General features: G+C 52.7%; 1 protein-coding gene across 1 annotated transcript in view; it reads left to right on the top strand.

The window, feature by feature from the left end:
* CASTOR2 (cytosolic arginine sensor for mTORC1 subunit 2) overlaps positions 1-8,164 on the top strand; it is a 40,819-nt gene extending 32,655 nt beyond the window's left edge. The window contains exons 3-9 of the mRNA XM_084763934.1: positions 2,931-3,124; positions 3,354-3,486; positions 3,911-4,034; positions 4,905-5,015; positions 5,358-5,440; positions 5,902-5,996; positions 6,113-8,164. Coding sequence (XP_084620060.1) covers positions 2,931-3,124; positions 3,354-3,486; positions 3,911-4,034; positions 4,905-5,015; positions 5,358-5,440; positions 5,902-5,996; positions 6,113-6,178 — 806 coding nt within the window. The 3' untranslated portion in view covers positions 6,179-8,164. The remainder of the gene's footprint in view (positions 1-2,930; positions 3,125-3,353; positions 3,487-3,910; positions 4,035-4,904; positions 5,016-5,357; positions 5,441-5,901; positions 5,997-6,112) is intronic.
* The last annotated feature ends 4,641 nt before the right edge of the window (positions 8,165-12,805 follow it).

Raw genomic sequence — 12,805 nt, 5'->3', positions numbered from 1 at the left:
CTCTGTCCTACACTGTGCTAGGAATGGGGTTGGAGGGTCTTAGCAGGAGCCTGGGTATTTTTTGGGGGGTCGGGGGTTCTGAGACAGGGTCTCTCTGCGTTAGCCTTGGCTGTCCTGGACTCGCTTTGTAGACCAGGCTGGCCTTGAACTCACAGCGATCCCCCTGCCTCTGCCTCCCAAGTGCTGGGATTAAAGGCGTGCACCACCACACCCAGCTAGGAGCCTGGGATTTTATGAAGAAACTTATATGAGTCTCTCTGGGCTCTTCTGTGGAGGTACCATATACATGGTGTTGTGTCATGTTTCCGGGGGGAAAACATGAGAAAATATCTCTTCAACCCAGATAGGGTACCAACAGCAGACCCAAGAAATTATTCCACCCAAGTCTATTTGATTGAGCCAGTTCCTGGGGTTACTTACAGGCACATGAATGGGTCAGAGGCAGCTGCACCACCACAGGCCCTCACCAGCATGGGTGATGGCGCATGAAAGCTGCAGCTGTGGAGCTCTCTGTACAGCGTGAAGGCAGCGCTACCAGAGTCTCCTTCCCCTCGCCACTGTATTAGGGGCTTTGTGAGTCTTGTACATTTCAGGATCTTCCTGAGCCTTGTAAGACTTGGGGTTTGGGTATTTTGTTGGTTTGGTTTGGTGAGACATGGCCTCACTATGTATGGCTGGCCTGAAATTTACTCTGTAGATGAGACTGGCCTTGAACTCACAGAGATCCAACCTGCCTCTGGTTCCTGAGCGCTGGAATGAAAGGTTGGTGCCACCATACCCAGAGCCTGGTGAGTTTTGTTGACATCCTGGGTTTTCCAGAGCCTTCGTCCAATAGTGAACATTTCTGTTTAAAACCATAGCTACCTAACTTCTGGGTGCCTGTATCTCATGCCCGGGGGTTCCTTGGAGATGGCCTCTGACTGATGGGACCCAGGAACGTGGCATTCGGGTATCTGGCTTCAGGCTCTTTTTCTAGATTAACTTGACTATGCAAATGTGACTAAAGCCCACGGAAAGCAGGCCCACGGAAAGGTTGTGAGCAGTGGGAATTCATGGGCAGGAGCTCAGTTGGTGGGTGCTTGCCACAAAGCCCTGGGTTCCCTGCCCAGCACTGCATACGCCTGATGTGGTGGCACAGTTTTGGGCCTGTGACATTGGTCCCAAATGTGACAACAACGGGTCTGTCATCCCAACGATCAAGAGTCTCAGCTACATGGCTAGTTTAAGGCCAACCTGGGATACATGAAACCTTGTCTCAAAAAAAAAAAATGGAGTGGTGAGCTGACTCAGTGGGTGGAGTTCCTTCTTGTGCATACCTAGGGACCTTAGTTCACTCATATGAAAATAGAAGGAGAAAACCAACTCCTTACAGCTATCCTCTGACGTCTTTGTACACACCCACCCAAATAAAGCAAGGACACAGATATATTCATGTGACAATAATAAATAAGGGGCTGGGAAGATGGCTCAGTAGTTAAGAGTGCTTGCTGTTCGTACAAAGGACCCAGCTTTGGTTCTCAGCAGCCATATTGGGTGGCTCACAACCATTTATAGTTCCAGTTTCAGGGAGTTAGGTGCCCTCTTCTGGCCTCCAAGAATAACTGCATCCACATGTGCACGCACGCACACATGCACGCACGCGCACACACACACACACACAGAGGGGGAGGAGGGAGAGAGAGAGAGAAATAAATTATCTTGGGGCTAGAGAGATGACTAGACAGTTAAGAATACTGGCTGTTCTTTTTTTTTTTTTTTAAAGATGTATTTATTATTGTTGTTGTATAGTGTTCTGCCTGCATGTGAGCCAGCAGGCCAGAAGATCACATTATAGATAGTTGTGAGCCACCATGTGGTTGCTGGGAACTGAACTCAGGACCTCTGGAAGAGCAGTCAGTGCTCTTAACCTCGGCGCCATCTGTCCAGCCCACAAATGCTGGCTTTTCTTACAGAAGACCTGGGTTCCATTCCCAGCACCCACATGGTGGCTCACACCCATCTGTAACTAACTCCAACTCCATGAGTTCCCTTCTTCTAGCCTCCAAGGGCATTAAAGAATGAATGGGAAAATACCCATATACATAAAAACTAAAATAAAGGAACGGTTTTTAATTTTTAAAAAAAGCTCTAAAAATAAATTAAGTTTTTAATTAAAGAAGTAGGAATTCAGAAGTGAAGAGATGGTACAGTAGGTAAGAGGACCCTGGGGTCAATTCCTGGCACCAACATGGTTGTTTATAAACACCTCTAACCTCAGTTACAGTTGATAGGACGCCCGCTCTGGCCTCCACGGGCACCAGGAAACATGTGTGGTGCACAGACAAGCAAGGAGACAACATACACATAGAATAAAGTAATAACGATTTTCAGGTTTGGATTTGGTTTTTAAGAAGTAGGCATTCACTGAGGCATTACCAACCTTCCTTTACAATGGAGGAAACTGGGGCTGGACACAGATAAAACAAGTTGGCAGGTGCTTCAAGCCATCTAGGATGTCACCTACTTTGCGTTCCAAAGAAGGCACCTTTGAGCCATCCTGTTAACTAACTCAGGACACTGGGGGCTGGAGATATGACTCAGTAGTTAGAAGCATTTGCTGTGCTTTCAAAGGACTTGGGTTTGGTCCCCAGCAATATGTTTGATGGCTCATAAACTTTTGTAACTCCAGCTCCAGGGGCATCTAGCGCCCTCTTCTGGACTCCTAAGCAATTACACTCACATGCACATACCCACACAAACATATGCACATAAATAAAAATACTTTAAACTGAGGAAACTGAGGCCCAGAAACAGACAAGACAGTCTCTAAGGTCTCAGCCATCCACACACCTCGGCCTACCTCTCCAGCACGGCCTGGTCTGGCATGGGAACACCCAGGCCCCCAAGCAAGTCACCAACATTATCATCTGTGACCCCCTACCCCCCTGCAGAGCTGCCCTCGTCCGAGCACCTGAGCGTGACTGATGCCACCTGGCTGGCCCTGAATGTGGTGTCTGGTGGCGGCAGCTTCTCCAGCTCCCAGCCCATCGGTGTGACAAAGATCGCCAAGTCTGTCATCGCCCCACTGGCTGACCAGAACATCTCCGTGTTTATGTTGTCCACCTATCAGACCGACTTCATCCTGGTGAGTCAAAGCTGGGGTGACTGGCTGTGCATGCTCCCAGCCTTCTCCGTGTAACACACACACACACACACACACACACACACACACACACACACACACACACCTGCTTCCAGCAGACACGTTATCCTATCCTGTCGCGTCTGCTGCTCTGCTCCTCACCCTCAGCCCTGTGCACTAACGCAGGAGGCGGGATGAGCCAGGACTCAGGGACTCTGCTTCCCACCCTCAGGTGCGCGAGCGTGACCTGCCCTTTGTCACTCACACCTTATCCTCGGAGTTCACCATCCTCCGGGTTGTCAATGGAGAAACGGTAGCGGCCGAGAATCTCAGCATCACCAATGGCTTTGTGAAGCCCAAGATGGGTGAGTTGGTGTCTGGAGGGAGGCGGGGGGCGGGGGGGCCCCCAGCAGAAGCCCCCCCCCTCGGAGTTCACCTGGTGTTCGCAGGATTCCAGGCGGAGCGGCCAGCAAAATGGTCAGAGATGGCTCCTGTCTCGGCCCAGCTCATGGTGTCAGGGTGGCTACCTACAATAGGAACCATGAAGTAGAAACTTGGAGCACAAGGGGCTAAGCCAGGTGGTGGCCGTTGCAAAGGACATTCTCAGCTGTCACAGCAGCTTGTACAAAGGCCCGGGGTCCTGAAGGGAAACGTAGTAATCCGTGCGGTGTGTGTGTTGGGGGTGGGAAAGCCACATGGGCTACGCTGAACAAGGTCTAAGGCTGGGCCCGATTCCTATACACAAAAGTTCTACTCTGCCCTTAAATCTTGTGTCCCACGCTCTCTCAGTCCAGAGGCCAGTCATCCACCCGCTATCCAGCCCAAGCAACAGGTTCTGTGTCACCAGCTTAGACCCTGACACGCTGCCTGCCGTCGCCACTCTCCTCATGGACGTGATGTTCTACTCCAATGGGTAGGTCCCTGGGGTGAGGGGACAGACATGGGATACTGCTCCACCCAGGAGTGGCTCAGAGTGAACACCTTATTCTACCCAAAGCTTTGATGGAGAAGACCTGACTCCACCCATAAGTCCAGTCCGAGGGAGGAGGCACAGTCTGTCCAGGAGCCTAATCTGAAAGAGAGACACACAGACCTGCCCCCAAGAAGCAAGTCTAAGGGACGGGGCCTTGTCTAAGTAGAGAGGGACTGTCCTACCCAAGAACAGTCTGAGGGGGGAGACATATGTGCTGAGCCAGCTCTTAGATTCTTTCTCCCCTCCCATGTGTTTTGAACCCTAATGGTAGGGTTGGGGGTTGATGCAGATAGCCCCATTTAAGGCTGGGCGCTCGACAGTCACTTTCACCGCTCGACCAGGTGAGTCTCCATGTTAGCTGCAACCTAATGCAGGAAGATGCTTCTCTTCCTGCCGCAGTTGAGAGCAGTGCTAATCCGTGGATATGAACACAAAATAATTTAGAAGGCAGAATAATAGCTTTGTCCCTAGGGGTTGTGACCTCCCAAGCCATGGGCTTCTGACCAGGTATACCAGGCATGGATTTCCTCCTGTGAAGCAGGTCCTAGATGCGAGCAGAAACTGGCTGGTTGCCCCACTAACCGTTATGCCACTACGGCATCAGTGGTTACATCTTGCCTGGCAAAGTCGGTATTGTAGCATCCGGGGGAGGTGGGGGGGGGGTGTCTATGAATTCCTGAGTTCATGGGCTTTTGATGGAGGCAAGGCACAAGGCAAGAGCGGCCGCTCCTGCCAGACTGGTGGGTGGCAGATGTCATGAAGGATGTGGCAGGAGCCCTACCCTCTCACAGCTTCCCTCTTGATCCCCAGAGTGAAGGACGCCATGGCTGCCAGTGATGACTGTGGCCACATCCGCTTCTTCTCCTTCTCACTCATTGAGGGCTACATCTCGCTGGTGATGGACGTACAGACCCAGCAGAGGTGGGTAGAGCTCTGTGTGGATGTTAAGGGGCTGGGATGGGTGGTGGCACATGCTTTCTTCCTGGTCAGTTCTACCCTATTTCCTTCATTAGAGATGTTCCTGTAGGTGTCACAGGGTCACAGCAAGATGGTGCCAGAGCGGAGATTGGAACCATAGTCCCGGGGTCTCCCCACAGCATTGGCTTTCTCCCTGGCCCCAATGGCATTGACATGTCCTTGGAGAGGGACAGTCGTCCTCTCAGTCTGGCGCTACGATGCTCCCATAAGGCAGAGAAGGCTGCCCCAGAGCTGGAGGAGCATCCAGTTAGCACCAGCCTCAGATTCCCCTTACTTCCTCTGAAGGTTCCCGAGTCATTTGCTATTCACGAGTGCATCTGGAGAGCTCTGGAAGATGGTGCGGATAGGAGGACAACCGTTGGGATTCGGTGAGCCTGTGGGGTCCAGCGCCTGTGTTCAGAGATCCATGCCAGCGTTCCCAGGGTACCTGGCCAGCTCCACCCTACACGCTGGTCTAAACGAGGAAAGTGATGCTAAAGGAAGCCGAGCCCCCCCCCCCCATTCTGACAGATGGTGTAACAAGTGTCCAAAGCCCTCAGGAGACCAATGAGTGGACTTTACCAAAGGGCCTTTATTCCCTTCCCCCACCATGAAAAATTAATACATTGGGGCTAGGAGTGAGACTTGGCACTATAGTGTTTGTCTAGAACCCCTCAGTGAGGACTAGGGGTGTAGCTCAGTGGTAGAGCCCCTGCCTAGAATCCCCCAGTGAGGGACTGGGGTGTGGCTCAGTGGTAGAGCCCCTGCCTAGAATCCCCCAGTGAGGGGCTGGGGGCGTAGCTCAGTCATGGAGCACTTGCCTAGACTCTAAACACCTGTGTTCCCATAGATGAGTGTGGGATTGTAGCCCAGATCTCCGAGCCCTTGGCAGCTGCAGACATCCCAGCATATTACATCAGTACTTTCAAGTTCGACCATGCATTGGTAAGTGGCCCTGGGAACAGGCAGGGACTATGCATTGGGGAACGGGTACCTGACCTAATGCACTGGTCTTTTTGTTTTGTTTTGTTTTGTTTTTTCTTTTGCTTCCTGCCTCATAGGTTCCAGAAGAGAATATCAACGGGGTTATCCATGCCCTGAAGGTCAGTCAAGGAGGGAAGCGTTAGAAAAGGCTCCTCCCTGCCACAGCCCACCTGGGCCTTTCCCTAACGAAGGTTCTTACTCTGGCAGTATTTCCCCAAGGACTGAAAGACCGGCCCCCAGGACCCTCAGGAACGGGCCCTCTGGGACACTCCCCTGATGCCTGAATCCTCCAGGCCTGGGCCTAAACCAAGGCCACCCCCACCTCCAACCTTCCAGACCCCCAACCTTTTCAATAATGACTCAGTTTCCCCCCCCAGTGGGGACATACCCATCTTCCTCCCCCAAGTTCCACCCCCAGAAAGTCGTCTCCGAGGCCCAAGGGGCTTGGGAACGGCCCAAGGCCCCACCTACAGCCCACAGCAAACACCAAAGGAAGTTGGCACCTCCCACGAGGCATTGGGATGCAGGTCCTGATGCACCTAGGGACATCTTAGGATGCTGGTGGCGCAAAATTGGGTGTGTAGAGCTGGGGAGACCCCCATGAGTCCCCTACACACACACACACACACGATTAATGCGACGGTTGCTGCTTTGGTTTCAGAGGCCCGGGGGCTGGTTGCCTCACAGGGGAGGCCAGCAGACCTCCCTCAGGTTGTAATGGCCAGTGAGTCTGAGACAGCAGCAGTGGGCTCCCTACCCCCAAACTGCAAGGGGGTGGGGAGGGGGGGAGAACCAAGACCCTAGAACCCTACCTGCCGACCACACAGGGCCTGTGTCGATTCCCACTACGACTGCCAAGAGGGGCCCTGGGCCAACCTCCCACCCAGAGCACTTGTCCCTGGAGGAGGAAGGGATTCCCAGGGCAACTCGTCTCCCACCAGCCTAGAGCACCAGCTTTTCCCTGTCCTCTCTCCGCTCTCCCCAGCCCCAACATGGGCCAGCAAAGACTCGTTTCCTTCCACAAATGGGCATCCCCACCAGCCCAGGCCCAGGGTGCCTTGGGCCGCGTCCACCTCCCCAGCTGTCACTTAGACCAGCCTCGAGTTTTTCCCCTACTTCGTCCCTTATACCCCACTTTTAGGGGACAAAGAGGCCTCGGCCCCCCGAGCTCACCTACCCGCCCGAAGTAACGCCCAGCAGTCAGCGGTCATAACAATTCCTAGGAGGCAGCTATCTCGAGCATTTGTGGAGAAAAATCGCACGTGTGGGTTTTTATGATTATTATTACTATTCATTGTTTTTGCATACAGGTGGCTGGGGGAGGAGTAGTTTTGTTTGGAGGAGATGGGTTTGGTGGCACTTCGTACCCTGTATCTCTGGGGAGAGACACAAATTCAAAGATGTATCGTAAGCAACTTGGCCTTGGCTTCTGAGAAAGGTTATAGGGAGCCGAGCTCTGGCACAAGACAGCAGGCCCCCCCATGGCGCCCCCTACAGGGCATCCCGGCGTATCACCACCTGCCAGGTGGCACTGCTCAGTCCACCAGGCTTTTTGGCTTTTAGGGTGTTTTCTGGTCAGAAGAGGGGATGTTTACTTACCCCCCTGCACAGGTCTTGTACGCGGCTGTGTTCCTCTCCTCTCTGGACCACAGAGGCACACTCGGGTGGAGGAACTATCCTAGAACCACGTAGCTCAGAACCCGGCATGCTAATCACAATCGCCTCTGGTTGGTTTCGGTGGGTTTCGGTTTTGGTTTTTGGTTTTGTTTGCTTTTGAATTCCTTTTGCACAAAATCCTTAAAACAACCAAATCTTAATCATTGTTTTCTGATCCCAAAAGGGAAATGGCCAACTGGGCAGGGCCATTAGTGAGCCTCCCTTCCCCCCTCATCCTCCCCCCCCCCCCCCCCCGCCAAGTCCCCTTTTTCTCTCCCTGGAAGGCCGTGATTGTCCGGGGCACACCTCTCCGTAACCCCATCTGTCTCCTTTCCAGTTAGTCCTTCCTGCTGTGTAAGCGTGCTGGCCCCATGTCCCCCGCCCCAGAGTTGTGTGCCCGCCGCCCCCACCCCCAGACTTGCTAGGATGAGACTGTGTATTGTACACACCTATAAATAAGTGGTTTATGTTGATAGAGATATATTCTGTAAATAGCATATATACTTGAGCAATATATATGTTAATATATTCTGTGTGCGCAGGACACAGACAAGGGCCCCCACCTCATGTGCGCGCACACGGGGACATCTTGAGCCACCTTCTATTTTTAATTCAAACATGTAGGCAATATGATTGGAAAAGCCCTAGGGTCCTCGAGGCCAGCCTGGAGAAGAGACAGAACCAGGGCAGGTTGCACGTGGGGCAGGTTGAGAGGGCCGGTGAGGTCTGCGTCATAGCTACTGCACCCCCAGTTCCACAGCCTAGAGCTCCGGATGCTCTTTACTTTATTGGGGGGGGGGACATTGATCCAGAGAGGAGATTGGGATTTTTTTTTTTTTTTTTTTTTTTTGTCATTTTAGCAGTAGCTCTCTCCCTCAGGGTTACTCCAAAAACTTCGTCTGGTAAACTCCATGTTGCGGCCTCCCTCCCCGAGCCCTTTCTCCATAGAAAGCTGTCGACCTGGCTGCCACCTTAGCGGATTTTTGTTGCTGTTGTTATATGTTCTAAGGCAGACTCCCTTTACATAGCCTTGGCTGTCCTGGAACTCCCTTTGTAGTCCAGGCTGGCCTTGAACTTCTAGACGTCTGCCTGCCTCTGCCTCCCAAGTGCTGGGCTTAAAGGTGTGTGCCATCACACCTGGCTGATTTTTTTTTTTTGAGACAGGGTTTTTTTTGTTTTGTTTTGTTTTGTTTTGTTTTCCCTGTGTAGCCTTGGCTGTCCTGGACTCGTTTTGTAGACCAGGCTTGGCTCGAACACACAGAGATTCTCCCTTGCCTCTGCCTCCCTGTGCTGAGATTACAGGCGTGTGCCACTGTGCCCAGCTTATTTTTATTTTTATTTTTATGTTTTTGTTTTTGTTTTTAATTCCTGCAAGCTTAGGGATCTCAGGTTCTCTTCCCGTTCTCTTCCTAGAACTGACCCTGGAGGACCCAGAACGCCACACACACTCCCCCCAACTGTGTGTCTGGAGAGGAGCTGGGGCCTGGGGTCTGCCTGCCAAGCCCACTTCAAAGGACCCCACACACACACACTGTTTAGTTACACTGGGTCTTTGGAGGAAGCTAGGTCTCTGTGTTCTGTTGGTGACGATGGCATGGCTTGTTCTCTGTGGCTCTGCTGGATGGGACAGTCCCCACCGAGGCCCTCTACTCTGGTGTTCTTAGTGCTGTCTCCCTACTTCTCAGCATCTCCTCGTTTTATGAATGTGAGGGTCACTCTACCCCCTGCGGACCCAGCCCCAGAGGTCACCCACGTGAGACGCCAGTCAGCACTCAAGGGTCTCTAGGGGATTTTGTTTGTTACCTTTCTGTGGTGCTGAGGATTTTGGGCAGGGCACCTCATGCATGCAAGGCAGGTAGCCCCACTAGCTGCTCCCAGCCCCTAGCACCGTGGAGTCTCTCGGCTCACAAGGAGAGGATAGGAGAATGGACTGTTTAAAAGGTCAGATTTGAGGCCGGGCAGTGGTGGCGCACGCCTTTAATCCCAGCACTTGGGAGGCAGAGGCAGGTGGATCTCCGTGAGTTCGAGGCCAGCCTGGACTAGAGTGAGTTCCCAGGACAGCCAGAGCTACATAGAGAAACCCTGTCTTGAAAAACAGAAACAAAAAGAAAAGGTCAGATTTGAGGAAGTCAGGACAGGGGCTATGAAGTCATGAACTCCAGGGGTTTGCGTGTCTGGCCCGAAAGGCACCCTAATCAGAAAACCGTACGTTGGGGTGTGGCTCAGTGGGTGGTGTGTTCGCTTAGCACACAGGAAGCTCTGGGTTCAAGTCCCAGCACTTCAGGAGACGGAAGCAGACAGATCACAAGTCAAGGCCAGGCTGAGCAACATGAGACCCTGTCTTAAAAAAAAAAAAAAAAAAGTCAGATAACAGCTTTACAGACTAATGACATCATCCAGTGTCCACACTGACAAATCCCACCCCCCTTTGGCTCAGCCCCACTGGAGGCGCACCTGCTCCCCCAAGAAGTCAGCGTCTTCCCCCAGACCCCGACAGCATTGCCAACTGTATACTCTCCCTGCTAGCTCCACACCCATAGAGGCATGCAGCCCCACCCCCACCCCCACCCCCACAAAACCCTCTTCTCCCAAGCACCAGCAGTCACCATATCCCATCAGCTGCAGGCGGTGTGACAAGGCAGATCTAGGCATCTGTCCGCCGCCCCTCGAGCCATCCATGTCACAGAAGCAACCTGTTAGGGCTCGTGAGGTGGTCCCCCGTGAGGGAAGGAACTGTGGGAGTGAAAAGATACTTGGGCAGGTGGAAAGTAGCTAGCCCCTGAGCACTGGCAGCCCACCCCCTCCTTGTCTGGTACATGGTCTTCAAGGAAGATCAGAGCCACCTGCCACCAACCCCTCCCAGCCACATTTCCCAGGTGGACCTTTAAGAGACCCCAGCCACAGCCTCTGGATTGGATGCGGGGGAAGGCACTGTGGCAGGAGTGTGGGCCAGCTGGTCTCATGGCATCCGCGGTCAGGAAGCAGAGAGAAATGCTGGGGCTCAGCTCGCTCTGTCCTTTTTAGTCAGGACAAGAGTCTAGCCCATGAAAGGTTTGCATTCAGGGTAGGTCTTCGTACCTCAACTAACCCAGTCTCTTCTGTGAGACTGACTCAGAGGCCTGTCTTCCAGGTGGTTTTAGATGACTGTTGACGTCACAGGACACCCCTCGCCAACCAGTGTTCCTTGTGGGAGCAAAACAGGGCAACCGTAGATGGTGTCGGTACTTGGCTTGCTGAGGGTAGCCTGGATGAGAAGCGAGGCTCTCTTGAACAGGGATGGGATGTGGCTTTAGGTTTCCAAGTGTTGTGCAGAGGCTGGAAGGGTGGCAGACCTCCATTTTGACATCCAGAGGGAAGAGGCCAAGATGGCTGACAGCCAGTTGCTTTGCTGTGTGGGGCTGCAGTGGTGGAGGAGTCGAGCCAACTTGATAGACCTAGCCTTTTCTTACATCCTCAAAGTTCACCCCCAGCCTCCGTTTTTCAAGTCGGTTTTCTAATTAGAAGCAGCAAAAAGACACATTTAACTGACCCCAGCTTGACCTCCACCATCAGCCCCGCCCCCGCCCACCTGCAGAAGGCTAGTCCACTAGGGAAGGCGAGGTGCTGGCCTGTTGCTGAAGGCACAAGTACAGGCCTAGTCCATGGTGCTTGCGGGCACCAGTTTGGTGCTGATGGTTTGTGGCACTTGGTAGAAGAGGAGGGAAACTGGGAGAGTCGGAAGTGCAAGGTGGCCCTGTCCCATGTGTCAGGATGCTGTTTATTTACATTGTGTGTGTGTGTGTGTGTGTGTACATGTATTAGGCATGAGGGTGTGTGCATGCACACATGCGCAGAGCCCATCTCAGAGCTGCGAGCTGTTTGATGCAGTGTTTGGCCCCTTAGCCTAACCCATTGCCACACAGAGTTAACCAGAAAGGGGTGCAGGCCCTGGCTCCAGGGCAGAATGTGGGGCTACCCTAACAGAATAGGTACCTTGCCCCACTCTCTGTATCTCCAAGAAAGATCTGCCCCTCAGAGGCTCGGGGAGTCCATGCAGGCAGCCTGAGCTGGCCCAGGCCCACCCATGGGACTCCTTAGCCAAGTCAGCTCTAAAGACAGTATTTGCAGGGAGAGAGGCTGGGGGACAAGGGGTGACCCTTGCTTATCAAGAACCATTGGGAGAGGGTCCACAAAGCTAGAGACTCCAGCAAGGGGGAAATTCACGTCCCCACAGACTGAGCCTTTTACCGCCTCGGTTTACCTGTATCCCAGGAAGTTAGAGCCGGGTCAGCCCCCAGACAGTAAGAAGATGAAAGTACAACGTTTCTCCCGGCCCTCCTCTTGTATGCCAAAATAATTTCCGTTATCCTGAGGCAGGGGAGCAGGTGTGGGCGCCCTGCCCTGCCCTTCCCACGGCCCCAGCTGCCCCTCACCTGGCATGCTGTGCCCAGGTCACCAGCAACAGTGGTACTTCATCAGCCCTGCAGCTCGGGTGAAGAGGAGGACCAGCATCCTATGCTCTCCACCCCCAGGGCCTCATGCTTTCGTTTTCTTTGTCAAAGAAACAAAACCCTTGAGAGTTGTGTACTGTATGACAGAGAGAAAAAAAAGTACCTAATGTTCCCCCCTATAAAAGACAGTATATTTTGTACTTTGTAAAGTGTTCATTAAATGAAGGGGAAAAAAAAAAACCAATGCTGGCTGACAGCTGTCTGATTTTTTTTTTTAATTGACTTAGCCAGGATCGTGTCTCGTTTCTATTCCCTCTTTCCAGATTTTGTTTAGGAGCGCACAGGTCATGGGGCTAGAGGAGGCAGGATAACCCTCAGGTATAACTAACCTTGAGTCTCAAAAGCTGCCAGGAGTGAGAAGGGTCACGTCAGCTATCTGATGCTGCGTAGTAAGTTGCCTCAAACTAGTGCCTTAAAAAGATACGTACCTGCATCCCTGCACTCAGAAGGCTTAGGCTTAGGCAGGAGGATGGAAAGTTCCAGGCTAGCCTAAGCTACATATTAGACTTCAAAAGGGGGGAGGGGGCTGGAAAGGTGACTTAGCAGTCAAGAGCATGCATGACTCTTAACCAGGTTCTCCAAAGAGGCATGGTGGGACACACCTTTAATCCCCCCACACTCACA

The sequence above is a fragment of the Acomys minous genome (genome assembly GCF_964271855.1).
Source record: "Acomys minous genome assembly, chromosome: 16".
In the NCBI taxonomy this organism is placed as follows: domain Eukaryota; kingdom Metazoa; phylum Chordata; class Mammalia; order Rodentia; family Muridae; genus Acomys; species Acomys minous.
Note: the sequence above shows the minus strand (reverse complement) of the source record. Positions and strands in the feature narration are given on the sequence as shown.